General features: G+C 46.9%; 1 protein-coding gene across 47 annotated transcripts in view; it reads left to right on the plus strand.

Annotated features, from left to right (window-relative positions):
- NCOR2 (nuclear receptor corepressor 2) overlaps nt 1-17,153 on the plus strand; it is a 397,818-nt gene that overhangs the window by 89,812 nt on the left and 290,853 nt on the right. For all 47 annotated transcript variants that reach the window (XM_037879169.2, XM_037879168.2, XM_037879164.2 and 44 more), the window contains one exon: nt 16,120-16,327. In XM_037879169.2, coding sequence (XP_037735097.1) covers nt 16,223-16,327 — 105 coding nt within the window. In that variant the 5' untranslated portion in view covers nt 16,120-16,222. The remainder of the gene's footprint in view (nt 1-16,119; nt 16,328-17,153) is intronic.

Raw genomic sequence — 17,153 nt, forward strand, 5'->3', positions numbered from 1 at the left:
CATTTAGCCTAACATGCTACATCTTAGTCTAACAATTGAGAACTGCAAATGGATGTCAAAATGGGCTGTTACAGTGACAGTGGCTATTCTGCAGTTTAATGTACTTGGGGACCATGGCTTAAATGGCAAATTTTTTCAGCAACATTTTAACAAATGTTTGGTTGCAGGCTGATTAAATTTCAAGTAACTGTTTAGCTTCACTGGTATAACTGGGATTAGAAAGTACTCCTAGGTCTTAATGTCAAATACTGTTTTATGTAGGGTGTGTGGTACTGCAGTGGTGGTGTAAATAAGGAGGGCAGTAGATATCAGCTGAGTAACTGAAGCACCTGTTTCTTGGTACTGTGTGTACAGGGAATGGTGATCCTTGGTTTGAACATAGTGACTGACAAGGTGAAGCCAAGACTGTGTTCAGAGTGATCATTACCCATGAAGATGGTTCAATTGCAAGGTCCGTGCTTCTTCAGCTCCTCAGGCCCAGATGAAGGTCTCCATTATGGGACCAGTTTAGCAGTCTTTTGCTACATTCACTAGTGGTTCCAAACCTTTTTGGGTGGCTGGGACTGACAGAGCCTGGATTTGTATCAAATGCTTAATGCCATTTTTAACACACAAGAATTCTGTGGGGGATTTGGATTAGTCTTGTGTGAGATTCCTCTAAGTCATTGAATTACAAATAAAGTCATGACTGTATAGTCATTGTACTTTATTAAGGGTGAAATTCATCCCTGTTCAGAGAGTCAACACAGGGCCTGTATGCCACATAAGTCCTATTTGGGAAAGCTTTCGTGGCCCATAGACCATGCAGTGGCTCTCTTCAAAGGACTGAATGTTGAATATGAGCATTGAGTTGGAGTGTGGCGAGTGGGCTGGAGATGAGAGGAAAAATGGTGTTCTAGGGACAGGTACAATATTATAATAGTAATAATTATGCCTAGCTCTTATCCAGCGCTTTTCATCAGTAGATCTCAAAGTAATTTACAAAGGAGGTCAATGAAAGCCAGTTTCTTCCTAAGTGAAGGAAGCACAATTTCAAGATACACCACAGAAATGGTAATTGGAAAGGTAAGATCTGATCCAAAAATCATTGACTCAGACGCTGGTTTGGAAGGAACTCATTTTCTTTTAAGATTGTCTTGGTAGGATTTGTTACCACACTTGGTGTAGAAGCTGTAAATCAGGCTCAAGGGAAGAACTGTAATCCTTTTTTTAAAATTTGGGGAATAGCACATTAATGAGCAAACCTACAGGGTTGGGTGTGGTACTGGCACATATATTTATCCCGATTTGCTTTCCAGCAAAGTAAAGAAGATGATAAATGATCAGTAACCCCTCGGGTTCTAAAGAAAAGCAATAAACTATAGGGCAACATTGGGCTTTTTTCCTTTAACAGTGGGTTAAGTTATTGCTTTTGCAACCTGGATCTAGATGGCAATCTTTCCCCAAATGTCCCTGTGGCTTCCTCAGGCTGTTTGGTCTTTTCTGTCTGAGTGAAATTCACCTCTGGGCAGAGTCTTCAGTTGGTTTTATGCACCATTTAACACCTCAGAATAGGACCGAAATGGGACTTAAAGTACGACATCGTCTGCATGCAGCCCTCTGCATGAAGGGAATTTCACCCACCGTGAATGGCTTTATAAATCTTAGTGATATTTTAGTTCCCATGTGATATTAAAAATCAAGTGTTTTCCCTGGACGCAAGTGTAGTTTTGCAATGCTGATGGAAAGCAGCAGCCATGTATCATTTTTATTTTGTTTAAATGACAGAATTGGAGGATAAGGGATTGCATTCAGTTAGTGAGGTGCTCCGTTTTGAGGCCCGTAACAAGAGAGAAATGTCCTCCCAGTGTACATCCCCATTCTTGTTTTTCTGCTGCATTCTCACTCCCACCCCACCTGGTCCTTTCAGCTGGTGCTGGCTGAAATTTTCCAGGTGTCGAGTTTTCAACTTTGTTTTTCATCTCAAACTGAGTTTTCAATAGAAAAACCAAACAGTTTTCAACAAAAGTCTTCAGGTTTTTCAGCTACGGCTGTTTTCTCTAATCCTCTTAATTGACTGTATCTACCCTGCCTTGTACTCTCTACCATCTCCATCTAATCCATTCTTTGGTACTGGATTATTATCCTTTGCCATTTTGCCGCCCCCACTCTATTTCCCTTCCCATCTCAGCACCCAGGCCTTCTCTCTTTCTCTCCATGCATTTTCATTCATCTCTGCAGAGCATCCTCAACAGAGACCTCATATGGGTCTATTTTGCTTTCTATTTCCAGCCTGCTCTTAAAATAACTCCTTTGTTCTGTGAGTGGCTTGTGCATTGATCCAACACCCCCTTTCTTCTGTTGGCTCTTCCCCCCCGTTGCATCTTCCATTATCTGTAGCATCCTTATTGGGTGCTTAGCATGACCAGTTGGCTGCTCAGAAGTGTGTGTTTTCTGTTTCCAGTTGTTTAAAAGCATTTCAGTGAGTTTGCCAGGCCACAAGCATCCTGGCACAACAACAGAAGTAACATCATTACATAATCAGGGGTGGGCTGTGCCATAAACTCTCTGCTGATGGGTTTTGCTACTCTAAAGGCCTGTGTGTAATCTGTGTACTATTCCCATTAGTAATGAGCGTCTCTATTAAAAAGCCTTTAATTTTAATTGAATGGAAAAATTCCAAAAAAACCCGCTTGAATTTTCCTGCTCTAATGAATATTGCTGAATTTTAAAAGCCGAGGCTCTCGTTAGCTGTAATAAATGAGACTGGTGTGCCCAAACTTGGCATCGGTTCTGGGACCTGTCTCGGGAACAAAGGCGTGCTCCATTGACTTGCCTCGGTTTGGCTCGCTGGCTTTGCTCTGCTGCAGGGAAGCTGGAGCAGAAGACACTCCCAGTTGGAAAACAGAGGAACAGTGTGGTGCGGTGGGAGGGGACTGGTGATTCAGTGCTTTACCTGAAACATGATTTTAAAAGGCGCCTAAGGGAATTAGTGCCTGTTTTATGGGATTTGAACACCTCCTTCAAAATCTCAGCCTTATTGGCTGGTTTTGTAGGTTGCAGCTAGCACCTTCAGGGAAAACTAAAGAAAACAGAGGCATTTACTTTTGTGGAAGGGTCATGCAGGTAAGCTGGGTGCCAGGCATTTCCTTCAAGGGCCCCTGTGTGGAGGTACTTTATTGGTTAGTCTCTAAGGTGCCACAAGTACTCCTTTTCTTTTTGCGAATACAGACTAACATGGCTGCAACTCTGAAACCTGTCATTCTCTCCCTGTATCTCCCTTCTCTCTACCCACAAAGAGCTCTTTTGTTATGGAAAGGTGGGTTTGGATTAGCATTGTTTTTTGGTGTAAGGATTGAGATGCACAGGGGCTGCTGCAGGTGCTCTCCCTTGCCAAGATCTATGTCCTATCACAGATAAAATAGAGCATGTGTGATACTGGTATTTTGAAATATAACAAAGTGGAGTGGATTTGGCAGGACTTGAGAGCATCTGACACTGTCCTGTAAGGCGGAAATGCGAGGACATGCTCTACTTCACAAATGTTGGAGAAGGTAATCCAAGGACAAAGCATCAGACTGAGGCCATGTCTATGCTACAAAGTTAAGTTGACATCGAGCCTCCAATTTAAGCAAGTCGATCTTGCGTGTCCACACTACGCTCATTGGGTCGGCGGAGTGCATCCTCACTAGCAAGGCTTGCATCAATGCATGGAGCTCTGCACTGTGGGTAGCTATCCCACAGTGCACGTAGCTGAGTGGAATTTTGCTTTGGGCTTGCAATGCCTTATGGGACCAAAACATTGGCACAGGTGGTTATGGGAACATGGCGTTAGCCTCCCATGATGCACTTACCTCCCTCCCTCCCTGAAATCAATGGCAAACAAACCAAGCCTTTTTTCGTAAGCCTGTGTTACCTGTGCAGAAGCCATAGTACGATAAGCATGGACCCCTCTCAGCTATACACTGTTGTGAGCATTAGAAACCCCTCACACCTTAACCTGCAGTATTTACACAGCCAGTACAGGAGCCACTGCACGGAACAATGTGATGCCACGCAAGCAGCCCTGCTGGAAGACACAGAGCGGAGCAATTAGCAAAGTTGCTGGTGGCAGTCACGCATCATCTTGACACAGTTGAGTGCCGTTTCTGGGCCCGGGAATCAAGCACTGACTGGTGGGACCACATTGTTATGCAGCTATGGGATTACGAGCAGTGGCCGCAGAATTTTCGAATGCATAAGGCCTCATTCCAGGAACTGTGTGAAGAGCTTTCTCCAGCCCTGAAGTGCAGCAATATTAAAATGAGAGCTGCTCTGACAGTGGAGAAGTGAGTGGCAATAGCTCTGTGGAACCTTGCAACACCAGACTGCTACCGGTCAGTGGGGCATCAGTTTGGAGTCAGTAAATCTACCCTGGGATCTGTTGTGATCTAGGTTTTCAGGGCCATCAACAGACTTCTGCTAAGAAGGGTAGTGACTCTGGGCAAGGTGCAGGACATAGTGGATGGTTTTGCCGCAGTGGGGTTCCCTAAATGTGGGGCAATAAATGGAACGCATATCCCTATCTTGGCACCAGACCACCTGGTCAAGAGTACATAAACCGAAAGGGGTACTTCTCAGTGGTGTTGCAAGTGCTGGTGGATCACAGGGGCTGTTTCACTGACATCAGTGTGGGATGGTTAGGAAAGGTGCATGATGTGCGCATCTTTAGGAACACGGTCTGTTCAGAAAGCTGCAGGCAGGGACTATATTTCCAGACTGCAAAATTACCATTGGTGATGTTGAAATGCCAGTGGCAATCCTGGGAGACCCAGCCTACCTCTTGCTCCCATGGCTCATGAAGCTGTACACAGGCAGTCTGGACAGCAGTAAGGACCAGTTCAACTATAGGCTGAGCAAGTGCAGAATGGTGGTGGAAGTGTGCCTTTGGATGTTTAAAAGGTCGCTGGCGTTGTTTGCTTACTAGGTTAACCTCAATGAAAGCAATATCCCCATTGTTATTGCTGCCTGTTGTACGCTCCATAATATCTGTGAAACAAAGGGAAAAAAGTTTGTGCTGGGGTGGGGGGGTTGAGGCACATTGCCTGGTGGCCAGTTTTGAGCAGCCAGACACCAGCTCAATAAGAAGAGCGCATTGAGGGGCTCTGTGTCTCTGTGAGGCTTTGAAAACAAGTTTCAGCAATGAGCCAGAGTAATGTGACACTTATCTTTGTTGTTCCTTACCAAAGTGTCTCCTCCATGTGTTGAATTAATAGTCTTTTTCTCCTCAATCCGTTAAGTTTTATTATGCACACAAACAGAGAGACAGCAAAGAAAAGTAAACTGATAGGGGCAAAAGGGCTGATAACACTGGGGGGGGCGGGAGAGAGAGAGAAACAAGGAAAGCTTATTTACAGATACACTGCAATAATAATGAAGGGTGTGGGAATGGGCGCCTTCGGGTCCTTGTATCCTCCCCTGGTGTTGAGTGCAAGAGATACTAAACTTTCCACCCCCTCCCACTGCCTCATAGGATGTTTGATGGAGGAGGACGTAGAACTGGGCGACAATGGCAGCAGGTTCAGCATAGGCTACAGAGGGACTCTAGCATCCAGCTGCCTTTCTTGAACCTCAAGCAGATGCCTCATCGTGTCTGATTGCTCCTTCATAACCCACAGCATCTCTTGCTGGGTGGCATGCTCTTGTTCCCTGCATGCTCTCCTGTCCTCCCTGTCCATGTCCAGGTTCTCGGACAGCGTAATCCTCCATGCTCTGAGCTACGTCTTGTCACTCTCAGAGGCACACATTAACTCCTTGAACGTGTCCTCCCAAGTCGTCTTTTTCTGCCTTCTGATCTGGGGAAGTCTCTGTCCTGGTGTGGAGGATGCGCTGATGGACAAGGTTTCAGCTGCAAGGAATGCAAAGCACAAGAGTAGCATTGACAGTTCATACTGGTGCAAGGTTAATTTTTAAAATTTAAAAATACACCCCTCCAATACACTTCACTGCAAGCCACAACGTAATCACAACCATTGGCTATTGCAAGATTTGGTTTGCTGCTCTAGCCATGGTGAGTAAGGCCACGGAGACATGGGCAAGAGGTCTTGTGCTGCTGCTGCTTTTGTGAAGACGTCGTTAGAATCGCCAGTTGGAACTTGAGAAAAGCCCCCTTTCCCCCAGCAACCTGGATGGTGCTTGGGGACAGACACCAGTGTAAAGCTCCACAGATAGTTAGTTAGTTAGTTTGTTTTTTACAAAAGCGGCACCGGGTTGAGGGGGAAGGGAGACAAACAGGAAGCTGCCACCCCCATTTCCCCCCTCCCCCCCGCCTTTTTATTTTCTCAATGCTGCTTGCAATACATGGTCATCCCTTCCGACCACAATCATGGCACATGTAGGAAAGTCTGGTTGTGTGACCCAGATTTCATCAATGGGGCGGATTACTTGTTGAATGGTTTGTGGTTTTAAGGGCTCTCACTGAAAACTTCCCCCGTGTCCCCGGGTGACCTTATGCAATATCACTGTCCTGAGGGTAACAGAGGCAGCAAGGGAGATGCTGCAAGCATCTGGGTAGAGACCTGGTCCTTATGCTGCAATGCTGTGTGCTGCAGGGATGCCAGCAGATTTAATACTAGAGTGGCACAGGAAAGTGTCCTATCATGGTGGACGAAATAAGGCAGCCCTTCCCAGAAACCTTCTGCAAAGGATTGCAGTGTACCTCCAGGATAGCTTCCTAGAGATCTCCATGGAGGATTCCTGGGCCATCCCTGTGCACATAAACAGTCTTTTTCGGCGAGCACCCTCTGCGTAGCTGGAGTGGCCATTGATACCCACTACACCTACCTTTTTTTTTTTTTTTTGGTTCAGATTAAACATAAAATGTAATAGCATGTAACCCCTACAGTTTGATTTGGAAATGTGGACTCACCAGAGGTGCCTCTCCCCCCCTCCACCCCCACCCCCAGCATCACGCTCCGCCGCCAACTAGTCCTGTGAAGGGATGGACTCCAGAGTTGCAAACAGTTCATGGCTGTCGGGGAGAATGGATCCTCCGCTTGCCTGCCTCACCACGTCCACCTCCTTCTCCTCAACGATATCCTCCTCGTTGTTGCTTGGGGCTCCTGGAAGGTATCCACAGAGGGTTTTGGGGCAGTGGTGGGGTCACCGCTGAGAATCGCATGCAGCTCCTCATAAAAGTGGCATGTCTGTGAGGCAGAACCAGAACGACTGTTCGCCTCCCTTGTCTTCTGGTACGCTTGCCGAAGCTCCTTTACTTCCACGCAGCACTGCTGCGTGACCCTGGTGTAGCCCTTCCCTCTGTGCCTCACGCAATCTTGCAATAGATGTCTGAGTTTCTTCTGCTGGATGGGAGCCCTGCCTGCGCAGACTCTTCTCCCCCACACAGCAATAAGATCCACACCTCCTGTGTACTCCATGCTGAAGTGTGTTTGCGGCCTTGAGTCTCCATGATCAGCTGTGCGCGCAAGCTCTCCACACTGATCAAACAGGGAATGAAAATTCAAAAGTTCCTGGGCCTTTAACAGGGGAGCAGCTGTTTCCTGTGTACTGGCTGATGTGCAGTGGAGTTGAAAGCACTCTCCAGAATGGTCACAGCTAAGCACTGTGGGGGCCAATTCGAATTACTCACTGCAGTGTCTACTCTATCTCCGTGTCGCCCCGTGGATATCGAATCAAGCGCTACGCCTCTCGCGGAGGTGGAGTACAGAAGTCAACTTTACAGGACACTTAGGTTGGTGGAAGGGACTCCGTAGTGTAGACACATACATACATTATTAGATCGACTTAATGCGGCTTATGTTGACCTAAATTTGTAGTGTAGACCAAGCCTGAGCTGGAAAGGTTTAAAAGGCGCGATGCTGGCTAAAATCCCTGTTTGCTGCTTTCAGCCGTGATACGTGTTGGTAGAGGTGCCACCTTTCATTTTGGGACATAACCATTTCATCATGAATTTGTGTCATGATGGAAAAAAAAATTATCTAGTACTTAGAACTGGGACAACTGGCTTCTTTCCTTAAGTGTCTCTGATGTGCTGCATGACCTAGGGTAAGTCCTATTTGTCAGCTGCCAATATATAAACCAGATTTTCTGAATGGAAACTGTGTGCATCTGAGAAGTGGTCCCATATAACCTGCACGCTCTTGAGAGATGCCTCTATTTATTAATTAGTGACAAAAAGAGACATTGGTATGTATTTGGTCTCCTTGAGGATAAAATCCAGACATGGCTCAGCTGAGACTGTCTTGTCCTTAGTAACATTTATGGACCCCGACTCAGCACTCTTGCCAATGATTTGAAAGACTCCAAAGTGCCCGATGCACTAACTGCGTCCTTGGGAGATTTGAGTTACAACTTGCTGCACGGTATGCTTGCCAAGAGAGAGAAATGGACATGAAAACTGACTGTCCCATACACGTTCAGCTCACTGTAGAGAAAAGGAAATGGGATGAGGTTTTTGTTTAATAGGCAAATACGTTGGGAAAACCCAACAGCAATTGTTTGTTGTCTTATTCCCTAATTTACCCGTTGAGTTAGCCATTGTGTTGTTGTCTCTTAAGGCGAAATCTTAACCTCCCCAGCACTCTTTGAAGTCAAAGGGATTTTTGCATGAGTTAAGAGCCAGAATTGTTCCTTAGCATCCCCGGCATAGATTCATAGATATTAAGGTCAGAAGGGACCATTATGATCATCTAGTCTGACCTCCTGCACAGTGCAGGCCACAGAATCTCTCTTCCCCGCTCCTCCCCCCCCTCCCCCCCCCCTCCTGCAATAAACCTCTCACTTATGTCTGAGCTACTGAAGTCCTCAAATCATGGTTTAAAGATTTCATGGTGCAGAGAATCCTCCAGCAAGTGACCCGTGCCCAATGCTGCAGAGGAAGGTGAAAAACCCTCGGGACCTCTTCCAATCTGCCCTGGAGGAAAAGTCACTAAGATTCCTCTGCTGGCAGCTCCCTCCCCTTTTATACCGACTGGTGCTCCAGATGGAGCATTTCTTTTGACCATGGCTGTGGCAATATAATTTGTGGGGAGAGGCAGCCTCTGATAGGCAGTTCATCTTCAAAGCCCTTTGTAAACATTGCCCTGTTAATTTGGTGATATCCCATTACACGAGTGGCTCTCAACCTTTCCAGACTACTGTACCCCCTTTCAGGACTCTGATTTGTCTTGCGTACCCCCAAGTTTCATCTCACTTAAAAACTACTTGCTTACAAAATCAGACGTAGAAGTACAAAAGTGTCACAGCACCCTGTTCCTGCTGACTTTCTCATTTTTACCATATAATTATAAAATAAGTCAATTGGAATATAAATCTTGTACTTACAGTTCAGTGTATAATATATAGAGTAGTATAAACAAGTCACTTTATGAAATTTTAGTTTGTACTGACTTTGCTAGTGCTTTTTACGTAGCCTGTTGTAAAACTAGCAACTAGATGAGTTGATGTACCCCCTGGAAGACCTCTGCATCACCCCAATGGGGAAATGAAGTTGGAGAGAGCAAATAAGTTACCAGGTCCCTGTTCCTACCCCAAAAGTACTTTATAATAATGATCCACAACACCATGCTTTAGAAGAATAATATTGCAGTGTTTATGTTGATTATGGCAGGGTGTGATATGTGGTGATTTTAAATAAAGGCACAGAACAATTAATAGTCAGTAGCCCCCGGGTCCTAGTTCCATGCTTTGGCCGCTAGATCATACTTTCCCTTAGCTATCCTGGATCAGGGCTTCTGATCCTCCTTGCTTGCAGCAAGCTCTGGGATCTGTGCATGGTACTGTGCATGGTATTGCTCTGTACTGCGGCAGGGCCCTCCCAGGAGGAAGATGGTGGTATTGCCATTACTACTTTGTTCTATTTTGCAAAGGGGGAAGGTAGGCTTCAGCTTTTTTGGCAATTAAATTGGCAAACGCAGAGTCCAGACCTGGTGTTCTTTTCACTTTCCATACTCTTCTCTTAGGAGCTACGAATAAAAATACCTTTAAAAGTGGAAAAATGTGTAGGTAAACCCCTGCATGTGCCACCTTAGGCATGAAAAAGCATTTATTTTATCCATATCATATGCAGCTTTTGGGCAATCTTGATTTCTAATATTCTACATGTGTGTTTTTAGTGTCTAACCCACAAGGCTCTGTTCCTGGTGAATGTTTGTTTGTTATGCCCTCTGTGTTACCTTTGGGTCTTTTTTGCTGTGCATACAGCCCTAGGTTTATGCCAGCCAGCCTGCTTTTCAATCCAAAGGATTTAGGAGCTACATTACATGTACACATTTTGTATATAATGTTGACGGTCTTCCAAGGAACTTTCATGCACATATTGAATAGAGAGATCTATGATCATTTCATCATGAAGCATTTCTTTGGAAACCCCTCTAAACACACTTCATTGTACCTCAATTATTTCTTCATGCACTAGTCTTTAAAGGAAAACATCAGTCATGATTTTAACCTGTCCAAGATCTGGTTTTGATCACTGGCTGTAGAAGTACAATGACTGCACTAATGACATTACAGGCCGTGGAAGGTCTGACCACAATATGTTGTGTTCAGCTCGGAAACACAGCCACGTCATTTCATAGTAGGGAGCGCAGATTCCTGTGAGGTGAGCACTCTTGGGCTCTTTAAGAAACAGAGCATTCTATGATCCTTATTTCAGTTCATCTTTGCTTTAAAAAGTTTGAGAACTTATGGAGCACACATTAATTGAAGGATCTCAAGACTTTTTTACAAATGTGAATAAATTGGCATCCTCCTTAAGGTGGGTGGGTCTCACTAGCCTCATCTTGTGGATGGATAGACCGAGGCACAGAGTGATTAACTGGTTTACCCAAATGCACATAATGTGTCCGTGGCAGGCCAGGAATATACCCTCGGGGGGAGCCTGGGGCTGGGCTGGGAACGGAACCGAGGTGGGGCCAGGGCCAGGAGTGGAGCCGCAGCTGGGCTGCGGTGGGAATGGGCAGTTGGCCGTGGCTGGGCTGGGGCCAGAGCAGAGTTGGGGGAAAAGTGGGGCTGGGGGGCACTCCCTTCCTGCCCCCTGTGGGGGCTGGCCTGGGCCCTGCTGTGCCCCCTGTAGGAGGGTGCACCCCACAGTTTGGAGGCCACTGATGTAATCAAAGCTGGCTCTTCTTTGCCATGCACTTGCGGCCACAAGGCTGTCCACACATCCCTCCGAATGCAATGGCGCATGGCCTGCTTATAACGAAAAGGAGTTTAAGTGTCAGAACAGGGGCATAATTCTGCTGATCCTGCCAAACGGGTGCATGTAAATGGATGCAGGAGACTCTTTAGACTGAAGCTGCCCATTGCGCAGCTCTGCAGTCATAGTCCTGTGCCAGACGTGCTGGCAAACTTCACTTTCCACTGTTTCTAATCAGAGGTTGTAAATCTGTCCCAACCTAAAGCCGTAATGGCTATTGCAGGTCTGCGGTTAAAATGGTCCCTGATGGAGGCTGTCAGTATGGGAGAGAAATACTTTTCTTGTGAGACAATGTCTGCTCCAGGTCAAAATAAGGAGAGACAGCGGTAATCTAATGGTTTGGTCTGAAAGGCTGGGACACTAGCTGCATGGGGGTAATTTGATTTCCCTTTCCATTTTGCTGCCTGTTGGTGTGTGTGACACTCTCCTCAGAGAGCCCAGAACCCTAAGCCACCGTCTTACTCCTTTGCCTCTGCCGGCGGGAGCTGTGCTGCCGCTCAGCTGTCTGTCTGTCTGTCTGGCCAGCAGACGTGAGACTCTGCCCGCCTTAACATTAACCAGCCCTAGCAATGGGTGAACCCCACTTCCTCCGTTTTCCCTTTCTGTGGTGTCCAGTCCCTCTCACCGGATACTCACAGAAAGTGATGTTTGCTGCTTCCAAAGAGACCGTGTATACATCAGCTTGTTCGGTTAGCTAGGGACTCGCCACTATAGCCGCACGGAGCTCTGCTTTAGAGTAAAACTAAGAATAAGTTTATTAACAAAGATTGTGTGATACTAAGCAGAGATCACCGAGACAGGAAAAAGGTTACAGACCAAACACAACCTCCTTTCTAGTGACCAAAAACTTACTTCTAGCAAGTTTCTCCTGCCCTACAGGCCAAGGGCATCCACCATGCCCAGGCTCAGAGAGCACTGCTCTGTGTTCCCTCAGTGGTTGATGGATCACCTAGAGTGTCTTTTTGTTCCCCTTCAGGTTTTCCAGTTCCATGGCCTTTGTCTCAAGGGCCAGGAAGACCATCTGGTGGTGCAGATGCTGTCTGTCGCGCCCCCCCCTCCCCGCTCACTAAACTGCTTCTTCCTCAGCTTGTTAGCTTTGTTACTTTGTTTACGTGATATGTAAATGTACTTGCCCATTGCCGTCTTCAAGCAGGTTAACACCTTTGTCTAGGGCAGAGTTGGTCGATACATTCCCTCCCAAACACAAAAGCATGACCATGAATTTGCCAAGGTACATAGTACACAACGTATAGGGAAGTTCAGCAACTATCTCGAGTACTGCAGGAACGTTAGTCAGTGCACAGGCAAACTTGAAATGCTTTTAAAGGTGATCACTAGGGCCCTGTGTTAAAACTTCGCACGCTGCATCATCCCAGTTGGTGCGGAGTTTTAAAGTTGGTTTAAACTTTGATCGGATTGGCAAAAAGTCATCCCATTTCTTTAATACAGGCAGCTGTGATGGCATTGAGCAATCCACCTGTTGAGCCAGCATAGGTTTGAGTGAAACAGTTGAAGTACTGAAAGCCACTAACCGCATAAGGCTCCCTGAAGCCTGCAATGCAATTGTCTGCATTAACTCTTTGGAGGCTGCCAACTCATAGATGACAGAGTTTGAATCAGTTGCTAGGAGAGGATCTTAAATTTCTATGGGGACTTTCAACCCAACAAGCTTTATGAGCTCCTCTGGGGGTGCATCCTGGCAAGCCCAGTGAAGTCAGTGGGGGTTGTCCAGGTATGAATGGATCAAAATTTGCCCACCAGTATTCACCCACGCATGGAATTCCTTCCGCCTTAGAGGTTGCTGCGTTTCAGTGGTGGGTGAAGGAACCAGCTGTTCAACAGTGCAGCAGGGACATGGCGTATTAGGCTGTGTCTACACTGCCATTTTCAGTGCTGAAACTTTAGTCGTTCAGGGATGTGAAAAAACACCCCCCTGAGGGACAAAAGTTTTAGCGCTGAAAAGCGCCGATATAGACAGCACTTCATTGTTGGGAGTGTGGACCACCCCTTGTTTGGGGTGGGTTTTGTTTTGTTTTTTATTGCCGGGAGAGCTCTCCCCCGGCGATAAAGCATGTCTACACTGCCCACGTCACAGTGCTGCAACGTGGCAGTGTAGACATACCCATAGTTCAGGACAGGGAGTGAAAACTAGCGTGGTATCCAGTTGCAACAGCAAGCAGAAGTTAGTCAGAATGGAAGTATAAATGAATGACTGCTGCCGTTTGGGTGCTTTAAATTTCCCCCTTGGTCTGCAGGGGCTTTCCTGGTCTGCAGGGTCAGTTCCATTGAATAGCATCGAGTTCCTGGATAGTAAAATTTTCTCCTTTTGTGGGGGAGGAGTGGGAATTTAAGGCTCCAGATGCCTTCATAAGACAAGGATTGCAGGTCAACTTTTTCTTCTGTGAATACACCAGGAGACTGGGAGGAGGGAAGGGGACTAGCCTCCTTTGCAGTGAGTTAGTGAGCTGCAGGTGTGCAGGGGAAGCTGTTCTTTACCAGTTAGAGCAGGGAACTTTGGCAGTTGAGACTCCTGGCTTCTCTTCCTGATTCTGCATTTCCGTGGGACCTTGGCAACTTTCTTGGCATGTGTTCTCCCCCTTCTCTCTTCCCCGTCTCCCCCCCCCGGTTACTGTAGAATACCCACTTATTAAGGGGGTTGGGAGGACCTCCGAGGACTGCAGATCATTATCATTCATTGCAACGCTCACCTGAACATCTTCCTTCCCCCGCCAATCTGGTCATTGCTTGGCCACTGATTCTTGGCAGCAGATTCTTTCTGTGCCTTGCAGTTGTGGTGACAGCAGGAATGTCAGGGTGCTTCTAGCCAGCAGGGCAATTTGCTCAGTGCAGCATCCAGCACGCTGGTGGTCACTGGCTGTTTTGATGTCAGCCCCAACGGGCATGCATTTGTGAAGGATGCCTGGAAATGGGCAAATAAACGAGGCAGAGGCATTCCTGTGACCGCGGCGTATCTGCCTGCAGCAGATAGCAAAGTGGTTTATTGTCAGGGCCGATCTGCGGTCCCAAGGAGAAAAAGCAACTTCCTCTCTTCTCTCCCCTTCTCCCCACTGCTTTTATTTATTTATTTATATTTTGTGCACGCTAACTGCTGTTTCGGTTGAAACAGACACTGGGTTGGGCATGCGGTGCTCTTGTCTATAGCAGTGGCCAGGAGCAGTTTGAAAGGGGCTGAGTTGCAATTTACAGCACTGTGAACGTTCTGTGCTGCTCCCTGTGTGCTGGTGGCCGGGATCTATACATCTTGCAATACTCGCAAAACCCTAGGCACAAATGGATACCCCAGCTGAGATCTAGGTATCTTCGGGTGTGGGGTTACTATGTGCGGAGATGGGTTGGAATAACATGTTGATTTCTTTTGCACATAAATAAACTGCAGTTCTGCACATAAAGGGTTCACCACTGCAATGGCAACGTTTGCTGAATCCAGGCAGTGGTGGAAATTTATGCTTTGTATAATTTAACAGCTAATACGGGAATAATGCTTAATGCCTCTTAAACGGCTGGTAATAGAGGGCAGCATTAAGACATTAGTTACTTTGAGTTGAAATCCTGACAAAGCGGGGCTTAAAAACCTCTCCAAACAAACCACTTAAAGTGTCTATAAAAATCAACAACTTGTAAATCGCTCTTTGGGGTGGGGGGGAGATTCTCTCACGGGTTGGGTTTTTTTTCATTGTGGCTGAAAAAGGAAGTGTAACATCTGAGATTCCGTTCAAGAAGTGGGTGAGTGGAATGCTTGCAAAAATACACCCGGTGCTGGGGTGCATTTCCTGGTATTTGATACGGGTCCCAGTGACTTAGATCAAAGGTGTGTGGTGTTCATGTAATGTTTACATAGCATCATCATTTATGAAGCACTTTAAAAGAGAATAAAAGTCGACCTTCCTGCAAACACAACTCTGATGAAAGGGAGAGGGGCTGGGGCTGCTCCGGCCAGCGAACGCGGGGCTGGGGCTGCTCTTGGGGTTGGCCAGCCTGGTCCGGGGCTGCGGCTGGGGGTGGTCAGCTGGCGCGGCTTGGGCTGGGGGTTAACAGTTAGGCTGGGTTAACCGGTAAGATTAATGCTGATCAGTTAACCGTTCACTATTTTACATCCCTATGGGTAACTACAAATACAAGTGGCCCACAGCATATACTGTCTGTGGAGCTTGAAATCCTAGATTTTGAAATGGATGATCGGGATGGTGCTAGAGTGGAGGCAGTGAAAGAAGTGAGTGAGGTTTTAATGGGGGATTTGAAGGCTGAGTGTGAGGATGGACTTGAGAGGTGGGAATAATGATGTCCTCTTGTCTATCTCCCAACGGCTCACGAACAAAGCATGTTCTCCAGCGTTTTCCCAGTCAAGTTTGAAATGACTCAAAGGGTTCTCACCAGTTCCCCATAGATTCTCTTCTTGACAGCTCAGTCTCCATTTTCAGTTCCTTTCAGCCCATTTACACCTATTATACAGTGGCTGCCTCCTACTCAGAGTGAAGTAGTTACCACTTCAGTCTCCACCGGTGGGAACAGGTCACCTCCCACCCGTACTTGGATGTTTTGAGACGTAGGCCCTGATCCATGCAGGCAGAATGTTGTTATAGGCAATGGAACCCAAGCAAGCTGACTGCATGGGTCCGTTTGCAGGATCAGAGTTGTACCGTGTTAAGATTTTGTCAGGTGCTGCGTACCACAGTGATGTGCTCAGTAGAAATGCCTATGGATAAATCAATAAAAATAAACTCTTATTTGGGCTTTCGTACGGTTGGAATGTTCCTTCGTTAAAGGAACAAGGCAGTCATGCTCTGATGTGACGAAAAGTCCTTTTAAGAAAATATAAGGCAGTGAGGTTTTAGAAACCATTTGTGGCTTGACTTTGTTGTTTAGCTGGACTGTGGTTTGAGCAAGTTTTAATCTTCTGCTTTCCTGTTTCCTTGCACTTGTAGGGTGACGTGGCCAACAGGCGCATAATGAAGAGGAGCTTTTGGATTTCCTAGTTCTTTGAGGCCGAGATTCAAAGAAGAAGAACCTCCCATCTGCTTCTTTGCCATGTCTGGATCTACTCAGCCCGTGACACAGAACTGGCGAGCCACTGAGCCGCGCTATCCCCCTCACGCCATGTCCTATCCAGTTCAGATCAGTCGGACACATGCGGTAAGGCAGACCTCTCACTTCCCTTGGGATGGGCGTAGGATTGCGTGGCCCTGTTGTAAGGGACAGTGATTTGGATTTAATGGCTTCCGCTGAGGTGGGGTGTCGAAGCGAATCGAAGCACACTTCCCTCTCTCCTAATGGGATTTCTTCTTGCCTCTCTCATCTGTTCTCTCTCTTCTCCATCCTCAGGGTGGCTATAACTTCTCCCCCTCTCCTACTTGGCCACCTGCCTCAGTGCTGCTCAGGGCTCCAGTTCATGGCTGTATTCTCAGAAGCTTGGTGGGTCGTTTGTTGTCCCGGAGAGAACACAATTGGTTAAAGGAACACGAGCAGGCGTTGGGAGTGGAGGGGAAGTGCGGTTAACCACATGTGTGGAGTTCAAGGACTCTGCCTCTGTCCCTTTCTGGCTCGGCTTTTACAATGTGTGCTGAATCATGAGGTGGCTGGCATCCTTCCACGAATGCCAACGTATCGCTTCCCAGCAAGCCTGACCCGCCGCACTTATGTTTGTTTGAGAACTCTTGTGATTTCCTCCAGGGCAGGCAGGCAGCCGTGCCAAGGGGGCTGCCATCTAATAAACCTACTGTTTGCTTTTCAGTCAGGTAGCCGAGACCCCTCTCTTTGTAGGGCTTCTGGCTTGGGGAGGATGCTGCATATTGTGATGGTGAAAGAGAGGGGAATCCGTGCTGTTTTTTTTAATACAGCCTCCCCCCAGCTCTTAGGTTTTTCTCTTCTCCTGTAGATGAAAGGCCTTGTCTTCTGTTAAACTGGGAAATACACTCAGGCAAGGAATGTACTCAAGGATCAAAGTCTGGACTCCTGGCTC

The sequence above is a fragment of the Chelonia mydas genome, chromosome 15 (genome assembly GCF_015237465.2).
Source record: "Chelonia mydas isolate rCheMyd1 chromosome 15, rCheMyd1.pri.v2, whole genome shotgun sequence".
Classification (NCBI taxonomy): domain Eukaryota; kingdom Metazoa; phylum Chordata; order Testudines; family Cheloniidae; genus Chelonia; species Chelonia mydas.